This window comes from Copidosoma floridanum, unplaced genomic scaffold (assembly GCF_036245765.1).
Source record: "Copidosoma floridanum isolate Cflo_tuat_1 unplaced genomic scaffold, Cflo_Japanese_pri ptg000029l, whole genome shotgun sequence".
Classification (NCBI taxonomy): domain Eukaryota; kingdom Metazoa; phylum Arthropoda; class Insecta; order Hymenoptera; family Encyrtidae; genus Copidosoma; species Copidosoma floridanum.
Genome location: NW_028321906.1, coordinates 8,133,208 through 8,150,239, shown reverse-complemented (window position 1 = coordinate 8,150,239; position 17,032 = coordinate 8,133,208). Strand labels below are relative to the sequence as shown.

Sequence of the window (17,032 nt, the reverse complement as noted above, 5' to 3'; positions counted from 1 at the left end):
GTTCTTAAAAAAAAAAAATAAAAAAAAATGACTGTACACAGCAAGTGTAGGGTAGCGACCGAGCGCCCAAAGGTCAGGTTTACCCCCGGGAGGGGGGCTTCTTGGGATAATTATAGGGCCGGGAGGAAAAAATTTGCGGCGCGCCGAAGGAACAAAAAAAAAAAAAAAAAAAAGTAGGTGCGCTTAGAGTCCGGTGTTGTATAGAGAAAGAAAAACGACGCCGTCGCTGGTGCCGATGTGGGTCAGCGGGTGTACGTATACGCGCGGGAGCCGAGTTTGTTTGGTCTTTTGAACTTTTTTTGTTTCGCTGTCCGGGAGTTTTCGAGCCAAGAAAATTTACATCCTCGAATAATATGCATCGAAGAGTTGCAGATCAACCAAGCCTTTTTTGCTTTCACTGTAAATACAAGAAAAGGTGTAAAGTTTAACAAAAACAGCCTGAATTTCTGTAATTTACACATTGTATGATAATAATACGAGAGTAAGTACTCGAGAACATGGAGGATATATATTTTTCAGAGCTGCACTCTTAAGTTGTAGAAAAAAAAAAATCAATTAGGGTATGGGTGCATATTGGAGCGAAAGAAGATGAGGTGACAGAAAAATTCATCGCCTCCCGGCTAGATGCAACGTAAGTAAGTATAAAAAAAAGAGCGTGGGCCGTACAGCATTAAATATATACGCTTACAGGCGGTTTATCGTCTCGCTTGGCTGCGGTCTATACCGTTCGCTCGTGCTTTCCTAATTTTCTTCCTTTCCTATAATACTCCTGTCAAGTGTTAGGTACAGCGATGTACACACTTTTCGCTACAGCCCAACAATATTTTTCCCTTTCGTTTTAACACAAGTTTATACGACACATTCTTCTTTTTGTCCCTTTTGCTGCATACTAAATAATTATAATGTATACATGCACAAGGGCTCAACTCTATAAATACCTTTACTTAGTACAGCGGGAGTTAGTTGCTTTTCCCTTCACAAAATACTGCATAACGACTCACCAGCGTTGGCTCTCGTTTTTTTTTTTTTTTTTTTTTTTTTTTTTTTTGGTGCATTCTCGCGTAGGTACCCGTGCGGTCGTCTTTTCCTATACTTTTTTCGGCATAAATATGTGTACGACATATGGTCCCCCCCCCGTTAAAATAAAAATATGAAGTACGCGTCTGTTTTTAACGCCTAGCTAATTCATACCATACAGTAATAGTATGTGATTCAAAGCTAGCCAAAACTGAATTTATTACAAAATGTATATTTATTTATTTACTTTTTTTCCCTAACAAACAAAAGCGTAAAATATTAACTTACCCTCTCTGACAATCATATAACTTTATAATATAATTTTGATGAATAACATTATATTGTCGAATCTATCATTATCTGCATTCGAAAATATATATCATCACACGCTCCGGAGCAAACCATACTTCGCTTCCTGCCGAGCTCCAATGGGTTTACATTAAATTATACAAACAATACAAACGCTTTATTCAATTCTACCTGCACGCACATGTATAGTTTTTCTTTTGACTCGGTATAAATAATTGAGCTCAGTTAAAGAACCCTCCTCTTTTTTTTTAATTGCGAAGCGTACTTAGGCACCTACTGTTCAGCGATCCTTGCAACCGCTTGAACGGTCAAAAAAAAAAAAAAAAAAAAAAAATTACGTAATTTAGCGAAATTTGCACACGTGTTGGCAAATCTGCAAGTGCAAATACACTTATTGCTTGCGTAATACAGAGACTGCTGGATGGGTGGCGCGCGCTATTCGGCGTATATATACCTACGTATTTACACCTCGCTTGTATATGTATTATACGCGCTGATGTACTTATACTTACACCGTATATAGGCACCTTTTATGAGTCACGCGAGTCGGCTGCGGAAAACAAACGGCTAATAAGTAGATCGAGCGCCTGGATTTTTCAGAGGTATACCGATGTTGTTATGTAATTTACTGGGGCGCGCGTACTCGATAAAGATCACAATGTACCTATGTATCACCGAAATATTTTTCGAATAAATTTCAACTACAGAATCGCCCGAGGAGGAATTTTGTCTGGAGCAATAATACCTGTACTCGTGGGCACATTAATTGTTGTAAAAAAATCATAATTGACCGTTCGTGCTGTAGCATATAATAGCTTAAAGTAAAATAATCAACGTTGCACAGAGAGAGGATAATATACTTAACGTGGGTATGGATAATGGAGAGGCGCGTAGGAATCGTATAGGGTATATTATATTCGTTGGATGAGCTTTGCGCGAGAGAGAGAGAGTGGGCACGGAAACGGAAGAGAGAAAAAGGAAAATTAAAACAAAGTAAGTATAAATAAAAGTAGGGATGGGTGTATATTATAATATAGTAGTGGGTGTGCGCGATGCTTCGCAAGGAGCAAAAACCCCAATGAAAGAAGGGAAGGTAAAACGACGAGAGATACTTACATATATATACTCATGGTTCATCGCAAGCTTCGGCTTTTCATCTTTACAAATAAATATGTGATGTCAACTATAGATCAATATCAAAAACAATGTACGTATGGGTGGATTGTGGTGTCTTTTCTTTTCCACTAATTTTGTATCTTTCATTTTTCATTGAGCTCATTCTGGTATGTACACAATTGGTAAGGTATACATATTATATGTGCTCACGGCAACCGTAGTAATCCGGTTGAAACAATACACAGTTATAATTTTCTCCATAAGCTCTTAAACTCCAAAAGACGCCAGCTGTCCCTTTAAACGATTCCTCGAAAAACAAAAAGAATGCTTGATGGTTTTTAGGTTTTTCTTTTCATTTGACGTTATTTTTCGGGGTGACTTGATATTTTTTTTAAACATTTTTTTGCAAAATAATTATTACATTTTCTTTCCAAACTATTTGCAATCCTTTTACTCAAAAGCAGCAGGGTTTGAGGGAAAAATATTAAGGAGATACCAAAACCGTGTGTTTCACTCATAAGCGAAAAAACAAACAAAAAATCAATCATATTGCAAATATGAATTTTTTATAAAAGACATTAGGGTAAAAAGTTAAAAAAAAAAATTTTGTTTTCACTTTTAAATAGGTACTCTTAAATTTTTTGTGGTGTTACTCGTTTAAAAGCATCAACCATTTAAATTTAAACTTTTCGGATACAACAAGAGGATTTCGGTTTGGACTTTGGATTTAGAGAGAGAGAGAGAGAGAGAAAGAGAAAGAGAAACACACGGCCATCTTGAGCTAGCAAAAGCCAAAGCACAGTTCAGTTTCAGTGTGGTGCTATCACCACGACGGTGAGTCGCTCTCTTTTGTTATTTTTCAATCCTCTTTTTTTTATCGTTTGCTCCCTCTAACTTTTACTTATACACAATAGAATTGCTCCGTTTTCTCTAATGTATAGTACTGACATGATGCCGTGCGTTTTCTGTTTTTTCTTTAGATAACTAATTGGTGGTGTATACACGGGGAAAGAACCCCGAGGAAAAGAGGAGGTGGAGCTCTGCAGAGAGACAGAAGTCAGAAACGAAACACGAGCGTGTATACCTATTAAATACACTTAAATGTGTTGTGTGTGCGGTGAAAAGTAAAATATATACACTTTAGTAGGTGTACCGATGTACTCTGCTGAGGATTGAGGAATGGAATAGGCATCTCTCTGAAGAGTGAAGCTTAGCGGAGCGGAGCGAAAAAGGTGCGTCATCGCGGATGTGCAGTGTGCGAGGAGGAGGAGATAGGACGGTGCCCCGTCGACGTTGACGACGTCGTGCGTGTGTTTTCCTAGAGAGGGAGAATAAAAGAAAATACGATTTGAGGTTACTTATTTATCAGAGCACGACCTTATCTTCCTCGTAGACGCCGCATGTTTGTGGATGCGAAATTCGTAAAGATAATTACATTAGCACTGAAGGGAAAAACTTGACGACTCTGCTGCTTTTTCCTCTCTCGATGCAGCTACCCGCGCGTCCTCCTCCTCTTGCTCCTCGTCACAGTCGTCTCTCTTGCTTTTGCTGATAATATCTGTATCATACTCTCGTCCGTCCGTGCGTGGCACCTATTAGACTGCACCAACTGACTCTTCTCTTCGAACTTTGGTGGCTCGGACCTGTAGGTAAAAAAACAAAACAACATTTTCAAGTGCTCGTCATGCATACAAGTATATTAAAAAAGATAATAGTTTTTCGTTCATCTCCCGCATGTGGTGTGTCACCAGGTGTCGACATTGGTCATATCCTCTTCCTCCTCCGCCCTTAGATAGTGCGTGTAAGCGAGACAGAGAATTTTTTTTTACGAGCACAATTCAGAGTACTGCGGCAAAGAGGGTGTGGGTGTGTAAGAGTCGAGTCCTCTTCCTCTAGTATTCTTCTTGTTCTTACCGATACTGGCGATACTGCCTGTAACATAATACTAATAAATAGGGATTGTGTGTGTGTGCATGATCAATTGTTTCTAAATCTTTTGGACTCAGTGTATTTTATACTTTTTAGAGATTTAAAGATTGAGAAAAAGTAATAAGTGTGTGACGATGTTTCGTTTTGGAGCAATTGCATGACTTTTGGAGCTGCTGTCGTCAAGTGACAGTTTGGGATATAGCTCGGTCTCTACACGGTACACCGCACCTAACTGCTCCGATTTTCGTACTGTACTATATAGTTAAGTAAAGGTAATTATTCCGCGTGTTTGGCATGTTGGGTGTTGGTGTCGTTGGTGATGATTCAGAGAGACAGAAGTCTTCAGGTGAGTCTTTTAAAAGGGAGCGCGTATTTTTAGAGGTCATCGTCGTGGTCTTTTCAACCGTTTTTGCTTGTGTTTCTTCTGCTTAAAGTCGAATTTTACCACTAACGGTTTTGGAAGAGCTCGTATAATAAAATGTCTAGAAAGAGAGAGAGAGAGAGAGAAAAGAAAGGTTTTGGCAGATGCGTATGTGTTGCCAAGTTCTTGTAATTTTAGTAGGTTGAAACAATACTGATTGAAACGTTTTACTTATAGAATTGTCGATATTGTTATTTTCATTTAATTTATTGAGATAATTGATATCTCCTTACATTGCATAAGTCAATTTAGATGCAAGGATTGTTACCAAGTGCATTAACAACATTTGGTCAGTAAAAGTGTTCTTTATACAACTTTCTGGCAATTTGCGAGGATTTCTTTTGCGAAATCAGGTCAGATGTTCATCCAAGTTTATCTTCCACGTGTATCAAATCATGATGAGTAAATCAAGTTGATAACGCCATCTCATATGTTTAAAAATAACTAGGCGTTATTTTTATTCGATTTCTAACATGTACGCGAAATTGATCCGTATTTGATGTATTGCATCATTTCTTGCAGTTGATTGGGTCAATTGTTTCATTTTACGTCGCAGCACAATATTAAGTGTCAATTGTGTTTTATGTTGTACAATCTAAATAGAGCTATATGTTTCTTCAATATGTTTAAATAATAATATTTATAAGCTTGGTTTTTCAAGCAAATCAGCTGTTGTGAGTTAATTTGTTGATTGAACAGGATCTGCTATTTCACTAGAAACCAAAATGCATTAGGGAGGTTTTTGCAAAAACGTATAAATTAACTTTAGATTATAACACTCAATTCTAGAATCCAATATTTGCTTTCATCAGCAGTTTAAAGAATGATTGACTGTGACAAGTGTAGCACTAATTGATTTTAAAGTTTGACACGTACTGTAGTGCACTTTTATTTATAATAGGAAAATGTAAATACTTGCTTAGTGAAAAAACTCACTCAAAAAATCTATTGATTGTTTTGATTTTTAGATTAAAAAATGGCTAACGATGCACCACGTGAGCGAGAAATCGCTGCTGAGGACAGCATCAAGGTTGTGTGTCGTTTCCGACCTTTAAATGATTCTGAAGAAAAGGCTGGATCTAAGTTTATTGTCAAATTTCCATCAGGTGGTGAAGAGAATTGTATTTCTATTGGTGTAAGTATTGTTTGTAATAATTCATTTATCAATTCCTTAAATAATATATGTGTACAATTGCGCACTCAAAACTATTAAAATTCACCTTTAAATGTAAGTTAAAAAAAGCTTGATACTAAAGAAGCGCATAAACTGATAATCTCTTGTATAATTCAGTGTTTCATATATTTTTTTCATTAACTAGTCAATTAATTTCTTACAATTATTATACAGGGAAAGGTGTATCTGTTTGACAAAGTATTCAAACCAAATGCAACACAAGACAAAGTTTACAATGAGGCAGCAAAGTCTATAGTCACTGACGTACTTGCAGGATACAATGGAACAATATTCGCGTATGGACAAACGTCCTCTGGTGAGCGAATGGTGTTTATTAATTCGATATTTTAAACTAATAAGGAAAAGTTATAATTTTATTTGTTCATTCAGGTAAAACCCACACAATGGAGGGTGTTCTTGGAGACCAGAACAAACAGGGCATTATCCCTCGAATCGTCAATGATATTTTTAATCACATTTATGGTATGGAAGAAAATCTGGAATTTCATATCAAAGTATCGTACTTTGAAATTTATATGGACAAAATTCGAGACCTACTCGATGGTATGTAGCATAAAAAAAAGTATTATTAAATAAGTAAATCTGAATCATGGGGTGTGACATATACTTATCGTCTTTTGTCTCATTACAGTGTCTAAAGTCAACCTCAGTGTGCATGAAGATAAGAACCGCGTTCCCTTCGTTAAGGGCGCGACAGAGCGTTTCGTTTCGAGTCCCGAAGAGGTGTTTGAGGTAATCGAAGAAGGAAAATCCAATCGACATATTGCTGTGACAAATATGAACGAGCACAGCTCACGTTCACACTCGGTATTTCTGATTAATGTCAAGCAAGAGAATCTTGAAAATCAGAAAAAATTGTCGGGTAAACTGTACCTTGTGGATTTAGCCGGTTCCGAGAAGGTTTCGAAAACTGGTGCAGAAGGCACGGTCCTCGATGAGGCGAAAAATATCAACAAATCCCTGTCTGCTCTCGGTAATGTTATTTCGGCCTTAGCTGATGGCAACAAGACACACATACCATACAGAGATTCCAAACTGACGAGAATCCTGCAAGAATCGTTGGGAGGCAACGCAAGGACGACGATCATTATTTGCTGCTCACCAGCTAGTTTCAACGAGTCTGAGACCAAGTCCACTTTAGACTTTGGTAATTTTATTAACATACAATTTCTGTCAATTTTTCCTTGCATGTTACAATATGTAAATTATCACATTAAATTTATTTTTATAAATAGGCAAACGAGCCAAGACGATTAAGAATGTCGTTTGCGTGAATGAAGAGTTGACGGCTGAAGAATGGAAACGGCGATATGAGCGCGAAAAAGAAAAGGCCGGTCGTCTTCGAGGTAAAGTTGAAAAACTCGAAGCAGAGCTATCACGCTGGCGACAGGGTGAGACTGTCAAGCCAGAAGAACAGTTCAGCTTGCAGGATGTCCCAGAGGTTGTTACACCTGTTACCAGTACCATTGAAGGTATATTTAGTTAGCATCGTTTGCATAAATAGAATTTTAATGACTTTAAATCTACTGTTTTTAAAAATTATTACAGTCAAATTGGACGACGGACCACTGCCGGCAACACCAGGAGCCGGTCTTATGGTCGGCTCGCTGTCGAACGAAGAACGCCAGAAACTGGAGGAGGAGCGTGAGCGGCTGTACCAGCAGCTTGACGACAAAGACGAAGAAATCAACCAGCAGTCACAGTTCGTCGAGAAGCTAAAGGAACAGTTGGAGGAGCAAGAGGAACTCATCGCCAGTGCTCGTCGCGATTACGAACAACTCCAGCAGGAGATGAATCGCATCCAGCAAGAAAACGAGAGCGCTAAAGAGGAGGTCAAAGAGGTGTTGCAAGCTCTCGAGGAGCTCGCCGTTAACTACGACCAGAAATCCCAGGAGGTCGAGGTCAAAAACAAGGAACACGAGACCCTGATGGAGGAGCTTCTAACGAAGCAGACTGCACTCAACAGTACGGCTTCGGAGTTACAGCAGCTGCGTGACATGTCAGCCCACCAGCGCAAACGTATTGCGGAGATGCTGACGAATTTGCTGAAGGATTTGGGCGAAATTGGTGTCGCGATCAGTGGCGACGAGAACCTCAAGGTAATACCCGACAGTAATGGCAAGCTCGAAGAAGAGTTTACAGTGGCTCGACTGTATATTAGCAAGATGAAGTCAGAAGTAAAGAACCTCGTACAAAGATGCCAAGGCCTCGAGTCCTCGCAGGTGGACTGCAACAAAAAGGTATACAGTTGCTTCCTTTACTTGTAATAGTGGCAGTGGAATTTACATAATTTTTTTTTTTATTTCTCGTTTTATCAGGTCTCCGAGTATGAAAAAGATTTGAGCGAGTGCCGGCTACTGATCTCGCAACACGAGGCGCGCATGCAGAGCCTGCAGGAAGCGATGAAGGAAGCGGAAACACGAAAACGTGCCTTAGAGGAGGACGTGGACGCGATGCGCGAAGAATGCGCTAAGCTAAAGGCTGCCGAACAGGTACAGGCTGTAAGCAACAAAGAAAAGGCTGAAGAAAAAGAGGCTGCAACCAAGATGAGGCTCGCTCTTGAGGAGCAGATGGACCAGCTCCGCGATGCGCATCAGAAACAGGTGAATTATTAGATATTATTTAATCAATGGACATTTTACGTTTTATAACCAGATGAGAAATTACAACTTTATAATATTGTAACTTATTGCAGGTCGCGACACTCAGGGACGAGATCTCCGAGAAACAGGAGGTTATCAGTGAGCTTAAGGATATAAACCAGAAATTCACTCTGGCGCATCAGCAAATGCAGGCTGATTACGAGCGATTAAAGCAAGAAGAGGCTGACAAATCGGTGAAGTTGCAAGAGCTTCTTTTGATGAACGAGAGACGCGAACAGGCGCGAAAAGATCTCAAAGGCTTGGAGGATACCGTCTCCAAAGAACTTCAAACTTTGCATAACCTGAGAAAACTATTTGTGCAAGACCTACAAGCTAGAATTAAGAAGTCAGTTATCTCCGAAGATAATGAAGATGATGGTGGCTCACTTGCTCAAAGGCAAAAGATTTCATTTTTAGAAAACAACCTTGACCAATTGACAAAGGTAAGTTTTTATACTGTCTTGGATATCATTATGTATTTGAAATCTGCCATGAGTATTTGATTAAATTTTCTTTCCTGCATAAAGGTGCACAAACAGTTGGTGCGAGATAACGCAGACCTGCGTTGCGAACTGCCTAAGCTAGAGAAGAGGCTGCGTGCAACGATGGAGCGGGTGAAGGCTCTGGAGACGGCACTCCGCGATGCCAAGGAGGGTGCGATGCGTGATCGCAAACGCTACCAGTACGAGGTGGATAGGATCAAGGAAGCGGTGCGACAAAAGAATTTAGCTCGCCGTGGACCGAGTGCTCAAATCGCCAAACCCATTAGGGCTGGACAGCATCATGTTGGTGGAATCAATGCCATCAGGACTGGTAATAACCGAGGTGAGTAAACATTGTTTAAACAATACTTATGTTTTCGTTCAGCGCTTTGTTTTATTTCTTTTTTCTCGCATTTACTGTGAACATTTTTATTAAAAAGGGAGACTCAGTTGCATTGTAACTCATTCATAATCACTTTTATTCTTGAATACTTAAAAAAATTGAATGTTAGTTAAACATCCCTTTTTAATACATGTTTAATGTGGTCGAGTTGAAAATTGTTATAATTCAAGTAATGGTAGAAGTTAGAGCACTTGTATATTTTTCTGCGATAGATTTTTTGTTAATCACTTTGTCATTGAATAAAATTATTGTGTTGCAAGGATGGCTGATCATTGTCTAGGCTAAAATTTCACTGTTTTTTTTTTTTTTTTTTTTTTTCACAATGGGCTTACATCATACATTTATAATTCGATTTCACAACTTCTAAAGCTTCTTTTAAATGCATTATAACGAGACCACTTTGAATTTTTTTTATTCATAATCAATAATCATCTAAACGCAAATACGAAAAATCTCATACTACAGCCAATGACTCGTGTCTGCGAGCACTCGTATTATAGATAAGTCTTCACAAACAGTACTTGTAACTCACATTACCCTGTTTTCGTTTTATTTATTTTTTGCTTTCATGTACTCTCCCACTTGCCTCCTGTGTGGTTGTGTCACAATGCATATGTAGATGTGGACATCCATTCTCGATCGTGAACGTATGCACCCGAACTACCATCGAGACTGTAGAGAAAGAAAAAGAGAAAAAGTTTAAGACGATTGTCCAAAAATGAATACTTGCCTTCACTCTTTTACAGAATACGAGCGCAAGAGTGCTTTTGCAGACGACGATATGAAAGCATTTCCAGGGATGAATTTTATTTATAATTCGTACACATAAGCCAGTCAAAGGAAGGAAAAATAATCAAGTAAATCTTGGGGTACTTGCAAAACATTCAAGTATAAAATAAAATAAGATGAACGTCTTGAACAAGTGCTGCGATTCTGAAAATCGCGTAAAATGAATGTTTAAGCGGAATCTTTTTATTTAAGCTATTTTTAGCTACAAATAATTAATCGCGATCGGTAATTATTTTTATTAGTACTACGACTAATTACTGCCAATTACTGTTAGTACTACTACTATTAATTATTGATCCATCATTATTGCAAATCTTGTGTAGAAGATGAAATACGCATTCACAAGGAGCACCGCATTGATATAATTTTTGAGCGTTTCTAGCTTGATTATTATCGTCATAATGCAATACGTGATCACATGCGACCGTCACATTAAAACAATTTTTATTTTTTGTGCGATGGTTTGTCACTTTGGTGATATGCAAATGCTCGAGCTACGCCAGGGTCAACATAGAAATGAAAGCTAGAATAAATTAAATGCAATGCATAACAAAAAAATATAATACGGTGTATATGCGTGTGCATGGACCGAGTGAGTTAAACATTTATAAATACATACCCACTATATGCCCTGTCTATTTGTACATAGCTCGTTTTTTTAATAAATTTTATTTCTATTATTATTATTTAACTGAATGGAATTATAAACTGCGGTTAAGAGTCGGTTAAAGTGAAACAAATAAATAGTTATACAATAAACACCAATGTGAAAAAAAAGATCACGCGATGTGCACGAGATAAAATGTGTAATAATAAAAGTGGACTGTAATAGAATTTAATAATGTGCAAAGCTTAGCGTATTTTAAGGAAAACAAAAAAAAATATTCATAGAAGTATTTAAAAAAAAAAAAGAATGCAAAAAAAACTAAATAATGAAGATACATATAGCAAAGCTATTAAAACTGCATTTTGCACCAAAGCTTTTACATCAATCGCCGATGTTTCTTCGATCGCTTTGTTCCTACCTAACTCTCAAAGTGCTACTGTAACTTGTCATTTTTTTTTTTTTTTTTTTATGTGTACATTCAACTAAAAATCGTACATACACCGAAAATTATACAGTGCACCGTTCGCGACGTTTATACTTTGCCTCTAGACAAATGAAAAAGCCCTCAACACACATGGACAGCGTACAAAGTGATTGAAGTTATCGAAGTGGCGTCTTTCTTGGTGTACCGTAAAATAAAATCCACAGAGGCAGCTTATACCTATAGTTCAATTTCCGAGTGCGACGAGCGTCTAGCGAAGTCGATTGTTCACGCCTCGTTTTCTAATATATGAATGGAGGGTTCGCTTGACTTGTGGTCAAGTTCTGTCAAACCCATCCAATCTCTTGATGGCTATACAAGTACTTGTATGGCCAACAGAGCGAGGCTACTATTTGAAACACCAGAAATAGTCGAACGCGGCTCGTTTGCGGGTGCAGGTGCGTATGGCTGAGAAGAGGATATACATAAATAAATAATTATCAGTCTTGCTTTCGTCCACGTCGTATTGAAGGTATGTCATTACGCTGTTGCGGCCTTTATCTACGATTCAACTTCATTGCGTGAGTGCTCGAACCCACTTTTCTGTTCCTCTGTACGCATTTTGCACTTTACGAACGTTTATTTGAAACGTACTAACGTAGTGACGAGAGGCATTTTTATCATAATTTTTTTTTTTTTTTTTTTTCATTGCGCGTTATTGCGCTACTTAAATTAATTTATGTATACCGAGATTTATTTGCTTCTTTTCAGGCGTCTGCCAATATATGCGAATAAACATTGGAGCACGCGCGTTGAATGCTTTTTTTGTGCACGACTTAGTAATTTTATGCGAATACCATACATGAAAATATGCATTTGTTGTGTAAGCGAATGTTTCGATTTTAGCGCCAAATGTTGCTTCCGCCAGTTTATTGAAAATCATAAGTAATGTCGCGAATTTCAAAAAGTATCGATTGATTGATTGGTTACGAAAAATCGTATCGTTTTAAAAATATGTTATTTTGTTTGTGCATCGTCGAGAAAAGTTTTGCTTGTTTCAAGTATTCTTTTACAAATTAAGTGAAGGAAGTCTTTGACGTCACTATCGAATTGCTCGCAAGACTGCCTCGGTCGTCGCCCTTCTTTTTTTTTCTCTTTTATTTTCTCGAGAAGCGAACGTGCTTTTCGCATAGACAAAAGGGACATAGCTTTATCCGTAATTTATTGTAGCGAGTAAATTTCGCGCCACGTACTTGATTGATGCGATTAAATAATTAAACACTTTATAAGTACATAGTAAAGAATTACCCGTTATGTTTAGCGAACGCCAAGGGAAAAGTTGTGGAGCGACGTGACTTTGTATTAATTAATGATGTTAAGAGTGGCGATCCCACGGTAGGATTCAATGTCTCGACTTTCAGAATATTTATTTTTATCTCGTAATTGTAACACACTATGTGCTTAATAAATATTTTGCATAAATTCAAAACTGTTGGTGCATTGGAATTTCGTCCTCAAAAATTATTTTGTTTATTAGTAATATTAATTTTTAAAATATGTATCGATAAATAATGAACCAAACATGTTTAAAAAAATAAATTTGGCAATTCAAACTCCTATCCCAGATTTTTTTTATCACATAATTGCTTGTGTCAATGAACAAATTGTGATTTCTCAGTTATCTGAAGTACCTAGTATTGGTAAATAAATACGTCTAAATTTGAATTAAGCGACAAAAAAAGAAATTGTTTCACATCTAATCTCTTTGTTCAAGTTGTGGTTTGGCCAATACTCTTCAGAACATTTTTAATTTTTTTTATTTTGGTGCAACTAGGGTACATCAGATTCAAATATTAGTGAACTCACAATTTCGAATGTTTTAGTATGGCCTTTAAAATGTAAATTTCTGAGAGGTATCTAGTAATAAATACCTAGTTTATTTGTTTATTACTATTAACCAACTCGAAAGTCTTTAACTGTAAAATTTTTAACAGTGCTAACTTTACTACTTTGATCAACGAAGAAGGGTCATGAAGTAAAAAGTTTAGTGCAAGAGTGTCTCTGTAAGTATACTTATACTAGAATACTAGATCATTAATTGTCAAGATGGTTTTTACTAAGTAAGTAGCATTTCTCTACAAGTACGGTCCTCACAGATATGCAAAGTGCGCAAAGTACAATATATCATCACAGATCACCAAAAGGTATTGAATAGGTTCAATGGCAAAGATGTACGTGAATTTAGACAAGGGAAAAAAAAATATGATTTTAACATATTTAAGTTGAGGGAAACAAAAACTACCTGTATATTGCATACGGTATACTCTTATAAAAAATAGATGCAGTAAGTATTGTGATAAACAAAATGTATCGTAAAGTAAAATACTTACTCATCTGGTTTAGTTAGACCGTGTTGGGTTATCGGCCTTTTTTCTTGGCCTCCGGCGGGCGTAAAGTATCCACTTGTCGCGCTGTACCTATACTTATAGCGCTGCTGCGTCTGAATGAGGTGCTGAACTCTGCCAAGCAGTGCAGCGCACTGCGACAAGTTTCAACAGGATTAATCCGTTGCGTTGTCGTGTCGCTTCGTCTATCATCTCTCGCGCGAACGATGTCGAATTTATTTGCTCGTCCCAAAAGAAACCTCCGGGTTCAAGCCATTCTGAATAGATTAGATTCAAGAAAAACAAATGTAAGTATATATAAAATTAAAAAAACCTATACCTATAGGTGTCAGGGGAACGCATGTGTGCATCAACCGTCAATCGAGACAATCGAATTTCTGATGAGGATGGTTTTTTAAATTCTTAAGTACATCTGTAACTGTGCCTATTAATCGCGGTTGTGTTTAAATATTCAGAACTTTTCAGCTATTCGATTTGATGTATAAATAATAGCTATTCACGAATAATGTATATCAATTAACACCGACAACTACGATACACCTAGTGCAGAAAGAACGGATCAACCGTCACGATCAAATTTAAAAAGTAAATTTCATCCGTCGAATAAAGTCCGTTAACGTGAAGTTTGAGACCTCAACACTTTTTAAAGCGGTGATGGTGTTGTTATAATGAATGAAAAGAAAATTGTTCGTACTCTTCCCCAGGTCAGAGAAAACTATATGTTAGCCTACTGTCAAAGTTTGTTCGCCGCAATAGACGAAGGCGAAGTTGAGTTGGCGTTGGAGCTTTTGAAAAAAGGGGCCGACCTTTCGAGCTTCAACGAAGATGGGTTAACTCCGTTGCATTACGCAGTGAAAAACGGAAAGACCGAAATGATCGAGATGTTACTGAACCAAGGAGCAGACGTCAATCTGCGTTGTTGTCAAAATCAAGGCCCATCAGTGAACATCTGCAGTGAAGTGAAAACTAATCGGAACCAGGGTTATAAGCAGAGGAGCCGGCAGCAGAGTCAGCCGGTAGATGACGTTCCAAGTTTCGGAACAACGGCTCTTCTGGTAAGTAACCTCATATATGGCTCTCGGTTTATTATCATTATCATCATCATATAATAAACAAGGCAAATCGAAACAAATCAACAAATTTTAGATCGCGGTGGAAGAAGGCTCGCTCGAATTGGTGAAGCTGTTGCTGAGGCACGGCGCTGACACTGTCGTCAAAAACGAGAAGCGAGAAAACTGCCTGATGATAGCCGCGAGGCGAGCGTCGGCGCAACCGGAGACTTACCGGCAGCTATTGAAGGTGTTGCTGGACTCCGGTGCCGATCTTACGAGCGATCGCACTTTGGAATATATCGTGCTCGACAGAGTACTTCTGCACGGTGGCTTGGAGTCTTTTTTGTTGCTTCTCGAACGGGGCGTCGACATAATCAACATTAGCCGTAGCTCCAGGAGCTTGCTCTCGGCAGCGATGAACAAGGATTGTGGTATTCTGAAGTGGCTCTTGGAGCGGAATTACTTCGACCTGGAACAGAAGAACGTGAGGGGCGAGACTGCGCTGCATCTGGCCGTCGAAGCGAATTTGCTAGTGACTGCCGAGTGCCTTTTGGAGTACGGGGCAAAGTTGGAGAGCTGCTCGAACGACGGTCTCACACCTCGAGATTTGGCTGTAAGAAGCGGCAACTCCGAAATGATTCGCTTGCTTGATCGCTGGAGATATGGGATCAGTGGGATTATTTTTTGCAGATATATTCAAGCTTCGGATAGTAACAATAGTTGCGAAACTAGGGTATACATTTAAGTGCAGTTATGATAGTTTGAACTTTTGATTCAAAGACATGGAGAATCAGCGGGTTTACCTGTATTATGTGTACTGCCTTTATTTCGTAATATGTTACTAATTTCCTATTATCATATATGTAAATATTTTTATGTGTGGCTGGTTATCCATTGGTATTGGATTTACCCAACTGTGATTTGTGGATACTGATAATGATTATCATACTGCTGATTAGGTTTTTTTTTATGTTTGTTCTCGTCTGCATAATGTCAAGACGACAATTTAATTGTTAGTTACACTTTTTTTTACTAGTTTTAACATCTAATAAAAATGTAATTTTATATGAAAGTAGTATTTGTTATTATGTCTTGAAGTGACGTCGAAAAGGCTTATCCACGTCTATGTCCAGATGCTCGAGTCGAGGTTCATTAAACGATCCCTTTGGTTTTGAAATTCTGTGTGAAAAATGAGCATGAGATTCAATTAAAACCCTGCATTGTTGAAACCTCATATCATTGTACATAATATTAACGCAAGTTGCAAAACCTTTCAGCAGGAGTTGTAACGGGTCTTTTGTAGGAAGTCGCTTGAATGGACGCGCGTGGGCTTGGCTTCGAGGTCACGCGGTTTTCGCACTCAACGGCTTGCGACAGTCCAAAATCGGTGACGTTCCCGAAATTGTTAGAAAGGTCGATTTGTGGAACCCACACATCTTTTCTGGCGAAATACCAGAGTCAGAATTTTCCGCACGATATATTGTATTATACTCAACACAACAGCAGCCGAATGATCTACCTCGAGCTGTACTTTCTCCGTCTTGGCCCGCACAGTCCCAAGGGGATGACTCGGTAAAAGACGTCGTTGGTCGTCGTGTAGTTGTCGTAGAAAGCACGACCGTAATGCTCGAGCAGAAATTCACTGCCCAATCCCTGTAACGATCGTATTTTGAAAAAAAAAAAAAAAATGTAATATAGTGACACTTTTTCGTTCTCACCCCAGCCTGGGTCTTGTGCTCTTTGGACGATTTTCTATCTTTTTTGAACTCGAGGTTTTTCTTGCACGTGTAGGTACTGTCGTATACAGTGATCCAGTGATCGGCCGGCGGCTTGTAGTCGACTCGCCTGTCAAACCAGTTGCCCACCAGTACGCTCGGGCTGTACCTGCATTTTCTGGGCTCGATCTGCGACTCGTCGAAATCGTCGCTGTCGTGAGTCGCCGTCGGTTTGCGGGTTACCGATCTCGAGGGCTCGGCAGTTACGGCTTTTGCAAGCACGGGCTTTTTTTCGTAATCAAAGTTCATTGATGCCATTATTATTGCGATGACGAGATTAAGGTCAACTTGCGCTTGAAAAGTGACGATTTTGAAAAACCAGTAAGTACTGGGCAAGTAAATTCCACGCGCGTTGAGGCTATAAATTTTGTATATGATGGGGTATTAGGTCGAATGGAATAAAAGACTGATAAGTTGTACGATAAATGTAACGAAGATTGAATTTATTCTGTACAATTTTATACATATT

The 17,032-nt window shown here is 38.5% G+C and overlaps 3 protein-coding genes across 10 annotated transcripts; 2 read left to right on the top strand and 1 right to left on the bottom strand.

Moving 5' to 3' along the window:
• The first annotated feature begins 3,204 nt into the window (after positions 1-3,204).
• Khc (kinesin heavy chain) lies at positions 3,205-12,820 on the top strand. Of its 8 annotated transcripts, XM_089595891.1 has the most exons (13): positions 3,206-3,276; positions 3,423-3,498; positions 3,590-3,674; positions 5,761-5,927; positions 6,141-6,282; positions 6,357-6,530; positions 6,619-7,134; positions 7,223-7,459; positions 7,536-8,227; positions 8,306-8,590; positions 8,683-9,072; positions 9,157-9,454; positions 10,261-12,820. In XM_089595891.1, exons 4-13 carry the CDS (start codon positions 5,769-5,771, stop codon positions 10,341-10,343), a joined length of 2,976 nt encoding a protein of 991 aa, XP_089452017.1. In that variant the 5' UTR covers positions 3,206-3,276; positions 3,423-3,498; positions 3,590-3,674; positions 5,761-5,768; the 3' UTR covers positions 10,344-12,820. The 8 variants fall into 8 exon arrangements, with proteins under 8 accessions (XP_089452021.1, XP_089452016.1, XP_089452017.1 ...); XM_089595895.1 differs by having other exon boundaries at positions 3,205-3,276; positions 3,423-3,674; positions 7,223-7,468; XM_089595890.1 differs by having other exon boundaries at positions 3,205-3,276; positions 3,423-3,795.
• A 1,097-nt stretch (positions 12,821-13,917) lies between these two features.
• On the top strand, positions 13,918-15,561 carry LOC106637064 (transient receptor potential cation channel subfamily A member 1-like). The gene is made up of 3 exons (XM_089595991.1): positions 13,918-14,023; positions 14,441-14,791; positions 14,883-15,561. The coding sequence occupies exons 1-3, from the start codon at positions 13,943-13,945 to the stop codon at positions 15,531-15,533; spliced, it is 1,083 nt and encodes a 360-aa protein (XP_089452117.1). The 5' UTR covers positions 13,918-13,942; the 3' UTR covers positions 15,534-15,561.
• Positions 15,562-15,873: 312 nt separating this feature from the next.
• LOC149373719 (cilia- and flagella-associated protein 107) lies at positions 15,874-16,821 on the bottom strand. The gene is made up of 4 exons (XM_089596101.1): positions 16,507-16,821; positions 16,308-16,441; positions 16,059-16,229; positions 15,874-15,967 (listed from the first exon to the last, which is right to left on the bottom strand). Exons 1-4 carry the CDS (start codon positions 16,819-16,821, stop codon positions 15,874-15,876), a joined length of 714 nt encoding a protein of 237 aa, XP_089452227.1.
• Between the last annotated feature and the right edge of the window lie 211 nt (positions 16,822-17,032).